This window comes from Phocoena phocoena, chromosome 18, assembly GCF_963924675.1.
Source record: "Phocoena phocoena chromosome 18, mPhoPho1.1, whole genome shotgun sequence".
In the NCBI taxonomy this organism is placed as follows: domain Eukaryota; kingdom Metazoa; phylum Chordata; class Mammalia; order Artiodactyla; family Phocoenidae; genus Phocoena; species Phocoena phocoena.
This window is the reverse complement of record NC_089236.1, coordinates 25,110,750-25,125,822: the sequence shown is the minus strand read 5'-3', so window position 1 is coordinate 25,125,822 and position 15,073 is coordinate 25,110,750. Positions and strand designations below refer to the sequence as shown.

General features: G+C 37.2%; 1 protein-coding gene and 1 non-coding gene across 3 annotated transcripts in view; one reads left to right on the top strand and one right to left on the bottom strand.

The window, feature by feature from the left end:
* Positions 1-15,073, bottom strand: part of MTRF1 (mitochondrial translation release factor 1) — a 48,950-nt gene that overhangs the window by 21,984 nt on the left and 11,893 nt on the right. For both annotated transcript variants that reach the window (XM_065896088.1, XM_065896089.1), the window contains exon 6: positions 6,957-7,129. In XM_065896088.1, the coding sequence (XP_065752160.1) occupies positions 6,957-7,129 (173 nt within the window). The remainder of the gene's footprint in view (positions 1-6,956; positions 7,130-15,073) is intronic.
* On the top strand, positions 13,307-13,413 carry LOC136137894 (U6 spliceosomal RNA). Its single transcript, XR_010656756.1, has one exon. It is a non-coding gene; the product is annotated as a U6 spliceosomal RNA (small nuclear RNA).

Here is a 15,073-nt window from a genome sequence, read left to right as displayed (position 1 = left end):
TATGAGACTAGATATCAATTACAGGAAAAAATCTGTAAGAAATACAAACACATGGAGGGTAAACAACACACTACTTAATAACTAAGAGATCACTGAAGAAATCAAAGAGGAAATCAGAAAATACCTTGAAACAAATGACAATGAAAACACAATGACCCAAAACCTATGGGATGTAGCAAAAGCAGTTCTAAGAGGGAAGTTTATAGCTATACAAGCCTACCTTAAGAAACAAGAAACAGTCCCTCCCATCAAGCCTCTTATATAGCCTCATTTACCAGAGGGCAGAGAGCAGAAGCAAGTAGAACTACAATCCTACAGCCTGTGGAACAAAACCCACATTCACAGAAAGATAGACAAGATGAAAAGGCAGAGGGCTATGTACCAGATGAAGGAACAAGATAAAACCCCAGAAAAACAACTAAATGAAGTGGAGATAGACAACCTTCCAGAAAAAGAGTTCAGAATAATGATAGTGAAGATGATCCAGAACCTCGGAAAAAGAATGGAGGCACAGATCGAGAAGATGCAAGAAATGTCTAACAAAGACCTAGAAGAATTAAACAACAAACAAACAGAGATGAACAATACAATAACTGGAATGAAAACTACACTAGAAGGAATCAATAGCAGAATAACTGAGGCAGAAGAACGGATAAGTGACCTGGAAGACAGAATGATGGAATTCACTGCTGTGGTACAGAATAAAGAAAAAAGAATGAAAAGAAATGAAGACAGCCTAAGAGACCTCTGGGACAACATTAAACGCAACAACATTCACATTATAGGGGTCCCAGAAGGAGAAGAGAGAGAGATAGGACCAGAGAAAATATCTGAAGAGATTATAGTTGAAAACTTCCCGAACATGGGAAAGGAAATAGCCACCCAAGTCCAGGAAGTGCAGCGGGTCCCATACAGGACAAACCCAAGGAGAAACACACCGAGACACATAGTAATCAAATTGGCAAAAATTAAAGACAAAGAAAAGTTATCAAAAGCAGTAAGGGAAAAATGAAAAATAACATACAAGGGAACTCCCATAAGGTTAACAGCTGAAATCTCAGCAGGAACTCTACAAGCCAGAAGGAAGTGGCATGATATACTTAAAGTGATGAAAGGGAAGAACCTACAACCAAGATTACTCTACCCGGCAAGGATCTCATTCAGATTCAGTGGAGAAATCAAAAGCTTTACAGACAAGCAAAGGCTAAGAGAATTCAACACCACCAAACCAACTCTACAACAAACGCTAAAGGAACTTCTCTAAGTGGGAAACACAAGAGAAGAAAAGGACCTACCCAAAAAAAAACCCCAAAACAATTATGAAAATGATTATAGGAACATACAAATCGATAATTATCTTAAACGTGAATGGATTAAATGCTCCAACCAAAAGACACAGGCGTGCTGAATGGATACAAAAACAAGATCCATATATATGCTGTCTACAAGAGACCCACATCAGACCTAGGGACACATACAGACTGAAAGTGAGGGGATGGAAAAAGATATTCCATGCAAATGGAAATCAAAAGTAAGCTGGAGTAGCTATACTCATATCAGATAAAGTAGACTTTAAAATAAAGAATGTTACAAGAGACAAGGAAAGACACTACCTAATAATCAAGGGATCAATCCAAGAAGAAGATATAACGATTATAAATATATATGCACCCAACATAGGAGCGCCTCAATACATAAGACAACTGCTAACAGCTATAAAAGAGGAAATCGACAGTAACACAATAATAGCAGGGGACTTTAACACCTCAATTACACCAATGGACAGATCATCCAAAATTAAAATAAATAAGGAAACAGAAGCTTTAAATGACACAATAGACCAGATAGATTTAATTGATATTTATAGGACATTCCATCCAAAAACAGCAGATTACACTTTCTTCTCAAGTGCGCACGGAACATTCTCCAGGATAGATCACATCTTGGGTCACAAATCAAGCCTCAGTAAATTTAAGAAAATTGAAATCATATCAAGCATTTTTTCTGACCACAACGCTATGAGATTAGAAATGAATTACAGGCAAAAATATGTAAAAAACACAAACACATGGAGGCTAAACAATACGTTACTAAATAACCAAAAGATCACTGAAGAAATCAAAGAAGAAATCAAAAAATACCTAGAGACAAATGACAATGAAAAAACGACAATCCAAAACCTATGGGATGCAGCAAAAGCAGTTCTAAGAGGGAAGTTTATAGCTATACATGCCTACCTCAAGAAACAAGAAAAATCTCAAGTAAACAATCTAAACTTATACCTAAAGGAACTAGAGAAAGAAGAACAAAACCCAAAATTAGCAGAAGTAAAGAAATCAGAAAGATCAGAGCAGAAATAAATGAAATAGAAACAAAGAAAACAATAAGAAAGATCAATAAAACTAAAAGCTGGTTCTTTGAGAAGATAAACAAAATTGATAAACCATTAGGCAGACTCATCAAGAAAAAGAGGGAGAGGACTCAAATCAATAAAATTAGAAATGAAAGAGAAGTTAAAACAGACACCGCAGAAATACAAAGCATCCTAAGAGACTACTACAAGCAACTCTATGCCAATAAAAGGGACAACCTGGAAGAAATGGACAAATTCTTAGAAAGGTATAACCTTCCAAGACTGAACCAGGAAGAAACAGAAAATATGAACAGACCATCACACATAATGAAATTGAAACTGTGATTAAAAATCTTCCAACAAACAAATGTCCAGGACCAGATGGCTTCACAGGTGAATTCTATCAAACATTTAGAGAAGAGCTAACATCCATCCTTCTCAAACTCTTCCAAAAAATTGCAGAGGAAGGAACACTCCCAAACTCATTTTATGAGGCCACCATCACCCTCATAGGATCATACACCATGATCAAGTGGTATTTTTGCCAGGGATGCAAGGATTCTTCAATATAGGCAAATCAGTCAATGTGATACACCATACTAACAAACTGAAGAATAAAAACCATATGATCAAAAAAACCCAAAAAAACCCCATATGATCAACTCAGTAGATGCAGAAAAAGCTTTCGACAAAATTCAACACCCATTTATGATAAAACTCTCCAGAAAGTGGGCATAGAGGGAACCTACCTCAACATAATAAAGGCCATATATGACAAACCCACAGCAAACATCATTCTCAATGGTGAAAAACTGAAAGCATTTCCTCTACGATCAGGAACGAGACAAGGATGTCCACTCTCACCACTATTATTCAACATAGTTTTGGAAGTCCTAGCCACGGCAATCAGAGAAGAAAAAGAAATAAAAGGAATACAAATTGGTAAAGAAGATGTAAAACTGTCACTGTTTGCAGATGACATGATACTATACATAGAGAATCCTAAAGATGCCACCAGAAAATTACTAGAGCTAATCAATGAATTTGGGAAAGTTGCAGGATACAAAATTAATGCACAGAAATCTCTTGCATTCCTGTACACTAATGATTAAAAATCTGAAAGAGAAATTATGGAAACACTCCCATTTACTAATGCAACAAAAAGAATAAAATACCTAGGAATAAACCTACCTAGGGAAACAAAAGACCTATATGCAGAAAACTATAAGACACTGATGAAAGAAATTAAAGCTGATACCAACAGATGGAGAGATATACCATGTTCTTCAATTGGAAGAATCAATACTGTGAAAATGACTATACTACCCAAAGTAACCTACACATTCAATGCAATTGCTATCAAATTACCAATGGCAGTTTTTACAGAACTAGAACAAATCATCGCAAAATTTGCATGGAGACACAAAAGACCCCAAATAGCCAAAGCAGTCTTGAGGGAAAAAAACACAGCTGGAGGAATCAGACTCCCTGACTTCAGACTATACTACAAAGCTACAGTAATCAAGACAATATGGTACTGGCACAAAAACAGAAACATAGATCAATGGAACAAGATAGAAAGCCCAGAGATAAACCCACGCACCTATGGTCAACTAATCTATGACAAAGGAGGCAAAGATATACAATGGAGAAAAGACAGTCTCTTCAATAAGTGGTGCTGGGAAAACTGGACACCTACATGTAAAAGAATGAAATTAGAACACTTCCTAACACCATACACAAAAATAAACTCAAAATGGATTCAAGACCTAAATATAAGACCCAACATTATCAAACTCCTAGAGGAAAGCATAGGAAGAACACTCTTTGACATAAATCACAGCAAGATCTTTTTTGATCCACCTCCTAGAGTAATGGAAATAAAAACAAAAATAAACAAAGGGGACCTAATGAAACTTCAAAGCTTTTGCACAGAAAAGGAAACCATAAACAAGACAAAAAGACAGCCCTCAGAATGGGAGAAAATATTTGCAAACAAATCAACGGAAAAAGGATTAATCTCCAAAATATATAAACAGCTCATTGAGGTCAATATTAAACAAACAACCCAATCCAAAAATGGGCAGAAGACCTAAATAGACATTTCTCCAAAGAAGATATACAGATTGCCAACAAACACATGAAAAGAATGCTCAACATCCTTAATCATTAGAGAAATGCAAATCAAAACTACAGTGAGATACCATCTCACACTGGTCAGAATGGTCATCATCAAAAAATATACAAACAATAAATGCTGGAGAGGGTGTGGAGAAAAGGGAACCCTCTTGCACTGTTGGTGGGAATGTAAATTGATACAGCCACTATGGAGAACAGTATGAAGGTTCCTTAAAAAACTAAAAATAGAACTACCATACGACCCAGCAATCCCACTACTGGGCATATACCCGGAGGAAACCATAATTCAAAAAGAGTCATGTACCAAAATGTTCATTGCAGCTCTATTTACAATAGCCAGGACATGGAAGCAACCTAAGTGTCCATCAACAGATGAATAAATAAAGAAGATGTGGCACATATATAGAATGGAATATTACTCAGCCATAAAAAGGAATGAAACTGAGTTATTTGTAGTGAGGTGGATGGACCTAGAGTCTGTCATACAGAGTGAAGTAAGTCAGAAAGAGAAAAACAAATAGTGTATGCTAACACATATATATGTAATCTAAAAAAAAGAAAAAAAGGAAAATAGAAGAACCTAGGGGCAAGACAGGAATAAAGATGCAGACCTACTAGAGAATGGACTTGAGGATACGGGGAGGGGGAAGAGTAAGCTGGGACAAAGTGAGAGAGTGGCATGGACATATATACACTACCAAACGTAAAATAGATCGCTAGTGGGAAGCAGTCACATAGCACAGGGAGATCAGCTCGCTGCTTTCTGACCACCTGGAGGGGTGGGATAGGGAGGGTGGGAGGGAGGGAGATGCAAGAGGGAAGAGATATGGGGACATATGTATATGTATAACTGATTCATTTTGTTATAAAGCAGAAACTGACACACCATTGTAAAGCAATTATACTCTAATAAAGATGTTAAAAACAACAAAAAAAGAAAGAGAGCAAGAAGAAAGGAGGAGAGAAGGTAGTGGGGAGGAATGTTCCTTACAGAAAAGAATGCCAGGTAATACATGTAGAAGGAATGGTAGAATTAGAAAATCACCATTTTGCAATCCCAAACTAAATAATTAATTCAGGCAAAGATCACTAATGGATGTTAAAACCATGGAAGAAAAGTTGTTGGGAATAGGACATATTACCCTAGAGATTACTTAGTAATTACAAAGGGAAAAATACACTTTCATAATGGAGATATTTTTGTGGTCACCATCTTAACTAAATGCTCAAACCAGTCCTCACTAAGAGTGGGACAATATGATATTCTATGCCTTCTGATAAGTTGCAACATGAATATAACTACACCTGAAAAGTATCCTTGCTCAAAATGTATAACCTGAATAGAACGGAACATTTAAATATAACTTTCAATACAACATAGGACATAAAGGAACAATTTAAAGAATACTATGAGGAAACAATCAGATGAATGCAGATGTGGAACATTCTATAAGGCAAATGGTTTAGACTCTTCAAAAAGTCAATGTCATTAAAAGAAAAAAAAAAGAAAGGTTGGGAGACTGGTTCCAGACTTAAAGAGCTATAACAACCAACTGCAATAAGTGAAATTTGACGGGATCCTGTTTAAAAAAATTGCTGCAAAAATAAATTGTGATATTGTGATTTATAATAATATATATTTGTTTTTGTCCAGTTCTCACCCTAAGTTCCTTTCAACCACACTTGAGTTTATGTTAATGAGGTGATATTTGGAAAGCCTCTAGATAACCACAGGACAGGAGCTGATCCTAGGGGAACCAACCACATGATTAGAGGGTTGGAACTTTCATCTCCACTGCACTCCCAACCTCCAGGGAGCAGAATCCCCAAAGCCCGATGATTTAACCAAACATGTCTATGTATGGAAGCCTCCATAAAAATTCCCAAAGCACAGGGTTCAGAGAGCTGCCAGGGCTGATGAAGCTGCTGGAAGGGCAGCGAGCCTGGAGAGGGTACAGAAGCTCTGCACCTCTTCCCACATACTTTGTCCTATGCACTTCTTCCATCTGTCTATTCCTGAGTTGTATCTTTTGTAATTAGCCAGTAGTCTAGTAAGTAAGCTGTTTTCCTGAGTTCTGTAAGCCACTTTAGTATTATTTAACCTAAGGAGGGGGTCATGTGAACATCCAGATGGATAAGCAGTTGATCAGAAACACAGAAGACAACCAGGCCTTGTGATTGGCCTCTGAAGCAGAAGGGGAGGCTCTCTTGTGGCACTGAGTCTAGCCTGTAGGATCTGACGCCATCTCCAGGTAGATGGGGTCAGAACTGAGTTGAATTGTAGGACGACCACATGCTGTCCACAGAGAACTGAAGAAGTACTTCGTCGGGGGGTAATGAACTCCATACATTTGGAGTGCAGAAGTACTCTGTGAGTATACAGAACACACAGGAGTTTTTCCTAGACAATAAAATTCTGGTTGATCTTCATAGATAATGGTATAGAGTTTAGGTAGGAGGTTACCTCATCCGGTTGAGGGAGGACAATAACCGACATCGTTCCCGTGTGAATACGCTGCATCCTTGACGACAGGCCCACCTCAGGAATTCGCTGAACTCGGTGAATCCCACCTTCATACTTCAAATGCTTATAGACATTGTCACCGGAAATTCTTGCGGCTGCATGATGTAGCCCACCTATGAAGAAATGTTCCAGCAATATTAATGAATTCTACTTTGAAAGGGATCAGGATCTTAGATGCCCTTAATGTAAGGCCTGGATGTGAGCATAGAGCCTGACATGAGAACATAAGGTAGGTACAAAACTATATTTTCCCAATGTAAGTGAATTAATATATAAAAGGAAACATACCAAAATATTATTTATGGTTACCTCTGGAGAATAGAATAACAGCATGTTTTTCATTTTACTTTCTATACTTTTTTTGTTGCTAAGTTTTATATAAATGAACAAATTTCACTTTTACAAAAATAGTATTAGAAAAAAAGAATACTGGGGTGTTTTCTACATTGAACTATACCATGCAATCTTAGGCTAATTTGGTGCCATATATAAAAGACTGTTCAGTAACATAGTAATGTGATAATGATGAATAATTCTATAGGTTCTCTCAAGTTCCCAAGAATCGATTGAAATTTAGCTCTTGCTTATCTGTGGAGTGGGAAGATAAGCACAAAAAAATCTTAATGCCTAAGCTAGTTTCTTATTGACTATGTTTTTAAAAAATGTTTTTATTACAAAATAATATACATGGGAAACCACATGAATGAAATGTATAGTTCAAGATCAAGAAAAAGAACTTTGTTGGAGTTCTTTGGCGGTCCAGAGGTTAAGACTCGGCACTTCCACTGCAGGGGGCACAGGTTCGATCCCTGATCAGGGAATTAAGATCCCACATGCCGCACAGCGCAGCCACAAAAAAAAAAAAGAAAAGAATTTTGTCAGGCACCCCCAAAGCCCTCTCACATGCCCCTTCCTAGTTACAATCCCCTCCCCTTCTCATGAATAACCATTATCCTTCTATTCCCTTCTTTATTATAATTTTATTACCTAATGTGCTGCCCTAGCTACTACAGTTTAGTCTTTTTTTTTTTTAAGATTTTTTTTAACATCTTTATTGGGGTATAATTGCTTTACAATGGTGTGTTAGTTTCTTACAGTTTAGTCTTGTCCATTTAAAAAATTTGATATGTCTTTCAAACCTCTCAGTCTGTAAGTTCGTCATCCATCTCTTTTGTTTACTCCAAATTATCTGTTGAGGAACTAGGGCTATTGATCGACAGAAATTTCCCATGTTCTGTTCTTTTTTTAAATTATTTTTTTTTAATTTTTAATTTTTTTTTCTGGTCTCTGACTGTAATTAGAAAAATAGAAGGACAATTACAGAAAATAGAAGGGCAATAAAAACATGTGAAATATTACCACAGGGATGCAATCAGCAAAATCCAGATGATCTGGGCTTCCCTGGTGGTGCAGTGGTTGGGAGTCCACCTGCTGATTCAGGGGACACGGGTTCGTGCCCCGGTCCGGGAAGATCCCACATGCCACAGAGTGGCTAGGCCCGTGAGCCATGGCCGCTGAGCCTGCGCATCCGGAGCCTGTGCTCCGCAACGGGAGAGGCCACAACAGTAAGAGGCCCGCGTACCGCAAAAAAAAAAAAAAAATCCAGATGATCTATAGGACAAATAATCTAGCTCCCTTAACAAATGAATTGCAAGGAAAAATATTAAAATTGAGGAGGTAGCTGTGGATTACAAGAGATTTAAGAGACATATCAACCAACTGCAACGTAAGGAAGTTACTTAGGTTTCAGTTTGAACAAAAACTATACAAAAAAATTTATGAGCAGGGAAATGTGAACACTCACTGGATATTTGATTATACTAAGGAATTTTTTTGGGGGGTTCTGATAATAGCAAGGTGACTATGTAGTGTTTTTTTTTTAATAAGTGCTTACCATTTTTTTTTTTTTCACACACACACACTGTATTTTCTTCTTACAAGAGATAAACTGACACCAAGCATTGTAAATGGATGACCACAACAAAATCAACAATGACTGCAATTACCAAACACACTCACACTATGTCATAATATTGACATTCAGTCCAGTAATCCTCCACTGTAACAGCTCCTTTACTTTGCAGTGATAATTGATTTGTATACTTTTTGCCTCTGAGTCCTTGTGGGATATTTTTTTTTATTCAAACAGAAAGTCACAAAAATTATAATCATCCTCATCAGTTCACTCAGTCCCATGTAATTAATTTTTTTTTCATCTTGATCTTTTGTTAGCACTTTTATGAATTCATCAGTTTTCCATCAGAGTTCTGAAAATGCTTATTCATTCAGTTCAGCAGTATAGTCAGTTACCAGAAACCTGTACTTGTCAGAGTCTTTTCCTTGAATTCCTTGAAGATGAAACCCTTTTATAGGAACATTTTGGCAAAAGCATCAGAGTACACCCAGAACTGTCTGTAAATGACAAAAGACTTAAAAATGACCACGGTTAAAGATTTGATGAAAGTTCATAATAATGCAATTGACAAGGAAATTTAGTTATTTCTGAGATATACATTTTAAAGTAATAACTAGAATTATGACTTATAACATTACACCAGAACGTATAAGATTTTTAGAAATTTCATGTAATGTCTGAAACATTTATGTTAACATATTTCCATACAAATAACCCAAAGAAAGTTTAGTATTAGTTGTTTTTTTAGTTTTTTTGTTTTTTTATACTGCAGGTTCTTATTAGTCATCAATTTTATACACATCAGTGTATACATGTCAATCCCAATTGCCCAGTTCATCTCACCACCATCCCCACCTCACCGCGGTTTTCCCCCCTTGGTGTCCATATGTTTGTTCTCTACATCTGTGTCTCAACTTCTGCCCTGCAAACCAGTTCATCTGTATCATTTTTCTAGGTTCCACATACATGCGTTAATATACGATATTTGTTCTTCTCTTTCTGACTTTACTTCACTCTGTAAGAGTCTCGAGATCCATCCATGTCTCAACAAATGACTCAATTTCGTTCCTTTTTATGGCTGAGTAATATTCCATTGTATGTACCACATCTTCTTTATCCATTCATCTGTTGATGGGCATTTAGGTTACTTCCATGACCTGGCTATTGTAAATAGTGCAGCAATGAACACTGGGGTCCATGTGCCTTTTTGAATTATGGTTTTCTCTGGGTATATGCCCAGTAGTGGGATTGCTGGATCATATGGTAATTCTATTTTTATTTTTTTAAGGAACCTCCATACTGTTCTCCATAGTGGCTGTATCAATTTACATTCCCACCAACAGTGCAAGAGGGTTCCCTTTTCTCCACACCCTCTCCAGCATTTGTTGTTTGTAGATTTTCTGATAAGCCCATTCTACCTAGTGTGAGGTGATATCTCACTGTAGTTTTGATTTGCATTTCTCTAATATTTAGTGATGTTGATCAGCTTTTCATGTGCTTCTTGGCCATCTGTATGTCTTCTTTGGAGAAATGTCTATTTAGGTCTTCTGCCCATTTTTGGGTTGGGTTGTTTGTTTCTTTAATATTGAGTTGCATGAGCTGTTTATATATTTTGGAGATTAATCCTTTGTCCGTTGATTCGTTTGCAAATATTTTCTCCCATTCTGAGGGTTTTTTGTCTTGTTTATGGTTTCCTTTTCTGTGCAAAAGCTTTGAAGTTTCATTAGGTCCCATTTGTTTATTTTTGGTTTTATTTCCATTACTCTAGGAGGTGGATCAAAAAAGATCTTGCTGTGATTTATGTCAAAGAGTGTTCTTCCTATGTTTTCCTCTAAGAGTTTTATAGTGTCCGGTCTTACATTTAGGTCTTGAATCCATTTTGAGTTTATTTTTGTGTATGGTGTTAGGAAGTGTTCTAATTTCATTCTTTTACATGTAGGTGTCCAGTTTTCCCAGCACCACTTATTGAAGGGACTGTCTTTTCTCCATTGTATATCCTTGCCTCCTTTGTCATAGATTAGTTGACCATAGGTGTGTGGGTTTATCTCTGGGCTTTCTATCCTGTCCCATTGATCTATGTTTCTGTTTTTGTGCCAGTACCATATTGTCGTGATTACTGTAGCTTTGTAGTATAGTCTGAAGTCAGGGAGTCTGATTCCTCCAGCTGCGTTTTTTTCCCTCAAGACTGCTTTGGCTATTTGGGGTCTTTTGTGTCTCCATGCAAATTTTGCGATGATTTGTTCTAGTTCTGTAAAAACTGCCATTGGTAATTTGATAGCAATTGCATTGAATCTGTAGATTACTTTGGGTAGTATAGTGATTTTCACAATATTGATTCTTCCAATCCAAGAACATGGTGTATCTCTCCATCTGTTGGCATCATCTTTAATTTCTTTCATCAGTGTCTTATAGTTTTCTGCATATAGGTCTTTTGGCTCCCTAGGTAGGTTTATTCCTAGGTATTTTATTCTTTTTGTTGCAATGGTAAATGGGAGTGTTTCCATAATTTCTCTTTCAGATTTTTCATCATTAGTGTACAGGAATGCAAGAGATTTCTGTGTATTAATTTTGTATCCTGCAACTTTCCCAAATTCATTGATTAGCTCTAGTAGTTTTCTAGTGGCATCTTTAGGATTCTCTATGTATAGTATCATGTCATCTGCAAACAGTGACAGTTTTACTTCTGCTTTTCCAATTTGTATTCCTTTTATTTCTTTTTCTTCTCTGATTGCCGTGGCTAGGACTTCCAAAACTATGTTGAATAATAGTGGTGAGAGTGGACATCCCTGTCTCATTCCTGATCTTAGAGGAAATGCTTTCAGTTTTTCACCATTGAGAATGATGTTTGCTGTGGGTTTGTCATATATGGCCTTTATTATGTTGAGGTAGGTTCCCTCTATGCCCACTTTCTGGAGAGTTTTAATTTTTTTAAACAATTCTTTTTTAAAAATACATTTATTTATTATTTACCTATTTTGTCTGTGCTGGGTCTTAGTTGCAGCCCGTGGGATCTTCGCTGTGGCATGCATGTGGGATCTAGTTCCCTGACCAGGGATTGAACCCAGGCCCCCTGCATTAGGAGCATGGAGTCTTATCCACTGAACCACCAGGGAAGTCCCCCATGGTCTGGTTTTGCTAACTGCATACTCTTGGAGTGATTCAACCTGTTTTTCTGCCCTCTTTACTGGCTGCAATTGGGCAGCTGGATCCAGAAACTGGATCATCAGCTTGAGGTCCTTGGCCAGACAACAAGAGAGTTCCCACTGTAAGGTCTGGGCTACAGAGAAAAGCAATCACAGAGCTCTTCAAGGATGCCAGGGCTCCCTTCACAAATTTATTTCTCAGAGTTGTGGTGAAATGTATGTCTTCTGTACACACAAAATTAACCACGTTACTTTAAGTGACCTATCCCTGAATTCAACGGTTGAGCACAGAATAACAAAACATATTTATAAACATTAATCTGTTGGAAGAGATGATGTAATATATTTCATAGACTCCCTTTAACTTGAAAAATATTTCAATTCCTTAGGTACCAAGAATACAGAATAATAGTGTCAGACCTACACTACATATCAAGAGCCATCACCCTCCATTGCTTCCACAATGACTATCTTGTAATTATTTAGTTTCGATTATTTATGTAGTGGTTGAGTATTTCCCCTATCTGTCCCAAGGTCACAAAACTACAAGACTTTAAGTCATTTGATATATGAATTTTTGCATGAAAATGTATTTTTTTCCAATCTTAGCTGTTAGTGCTGTATCTCTGTGATTCTATTTCAATTAAACATTAAATATATATACATATAATTTTTTATAAATTTATTTTTTAATTTATTTTTGTCTGCGTTGGGTCTTTGTTGCTGCGTGCGGGCTTTCTCTAGTTGTGGCAAGTGAGGGTTACTCTTCTCAGTGTGCGGGCTTCTCATTGTGGTGGCTTCTCTTGTTGTGGAACATGGGTTCTAGGCGCGCGGGCTTCAGTAGTTGTGGCGCGCGGGCTCAGTAGTTGTAGCTTGCGGGCTCTAGAGCGCAGGCTCAGTAGTTGTGGCACACAGGCTTAGTTGCTCCGTGGCATGTGGGATCTTCCCGGACCAGGCTTGAACCCGTGTCCCCTGCATTGGCAGGCGGATTCTGAACCACTGTGCCATCAGGGAAGCCCATACATATAATTTAATATACATAATTTATAGGGCAGGTATCTTTTCCTCTTTCGCTATCTTATTTATTTTTTGGCTGCGCCATGCAGCATGCAGGATCTTACTTCGCTGACCAGGGATCAAACCCAGGCCCTGGCAGTGAAAGCACCAAGTCCTAACCACTGGACCACCAGGGAATTCCTGAAATTTTTTTTTTTAATAAAAGACCTTTTTTTGTGCTCACTTCAGCAGCACATATACTAAAATTGGAACGCTAAAGAGAAGATTAGCATGGCCCCTGTGCAAGGATGACCCACAAATTTGCGAAGCATTCCATATTTTTTAACTAATAAGGACCTACTGTATAGCACAGGGAGCTCTACTGAATATTCTGTAATGGCCTATATGGGAAAAGAATATGAAAAGGAGTGGATATATGTATATGTATAACTGATTCACTTTGCTGTACACCTGAAACTAACACAACATTGTATATCCACTATACTCCAATAAAATAATAAAATAAAATTTTAAAAAGGTCCTTTTACTTTCTAAAATGTCTTTATTTTATTTTGCTACTGAGTTAATGTATCTAAAAGAAAGATTTCCCAACCATTGTTTGGGCTGCTCTGGGCACCTGAAACGGAATCTCTCTTCCTGTTATTAAGTTCATCTCCCTTTCATTATTGAAAGTTGAATTCAAAATATACGTCTCAGCGATTACATTCTCTCTTTCATATGCTGGTGTTTCTCATTACATTCTTGAAACTCTCTCCTCTCCTGCTTCCAAAATATTATACTGTTCTCATCCCTTTTCCTGCTTCTCTGACCCCTCTTTTTCTTTTGCCAACTAGTTTATCTTTCTAAATATGGCCATTCTCCAACGTTTGGTACCCTGAATATTCCCTCTCTATAAACTCTCCCTCACTTATTCTCTCTCAGTATCAGACATTATCTCTGTGCTAACAGCTATCAAATCGCTCTCCTCAATTCTATTCTCTCACCAAAGCTCTTTCAGCATTTACTGGATATTTCTAAAGGAACGCTCACTATAACAACACACACAATAATTCAAAAACAACTTTCACTGTTCTGCCCAAATGGAGACGGCCTTCCAATTTCTATTCCATTCAATGGCATGAATGAATATCACAATCTTCCCAGCTAGAAAGATTAGATCCATGTGGCTCATCTCCTTTGTATCAGAATAAACTAATGGGATGTAGTGTGGTTCTGGATCAGACAGACTTAAATCTAAACCCAGGACTGCCATCACTTATTGTGTGATCTTGGATTAGTTACTTACTCTCTGAGCCTAGATCTTCATCTGTAAAATGGGATTAACAATACCCAGGGTTGTGAAGATCAAACGACACATACTGCACGCAGGACATAGTGGGCAAGCAATAGATCCTCTTGTCAGTTACAAATTTTGCTCATTCTTCATCTGAAGTTCTCTCATATGTGTCCCTACTCCCAGTTCTAACTCTTAGTCATACCTGGATTACTCTAATAACCTCTATGCCATCTGCCTTAAATCTAGCCTCTTCAGTCCATCTTTAACACTGCTGTCAAAATAATCTTCTAAAAACAAACTTATGGTTGCCAAAGGGGAAAGGAGAGTGGGGGGAGGGATAAATTAGGAGGCTGGGATTAACATATACACACTACTATATAGAAAACAGATAACCAACAAGGACCTACTGTATAGCACAGGGAACTATGCTCAATATTCTGTAATAACCTATAAGGGAAAAGAATCTGAAAAGGAATATATATATATATATATATATATACATACACACACATAACTGAATCACTGTGCTGTACACCTGAAACTAACACCATATTGTAAATCATCTATACTTCAATAAAAAAAGAAAAAAAGAATCTTCTTAAAATATATATTGATCAAATCATATTCTTATTAGCAAAATCTTCAACAGCTCCCTAACAATCAAGGCCTGTTCCGCTTTAACGTCTGCTCAAAATCTACTCTTTTG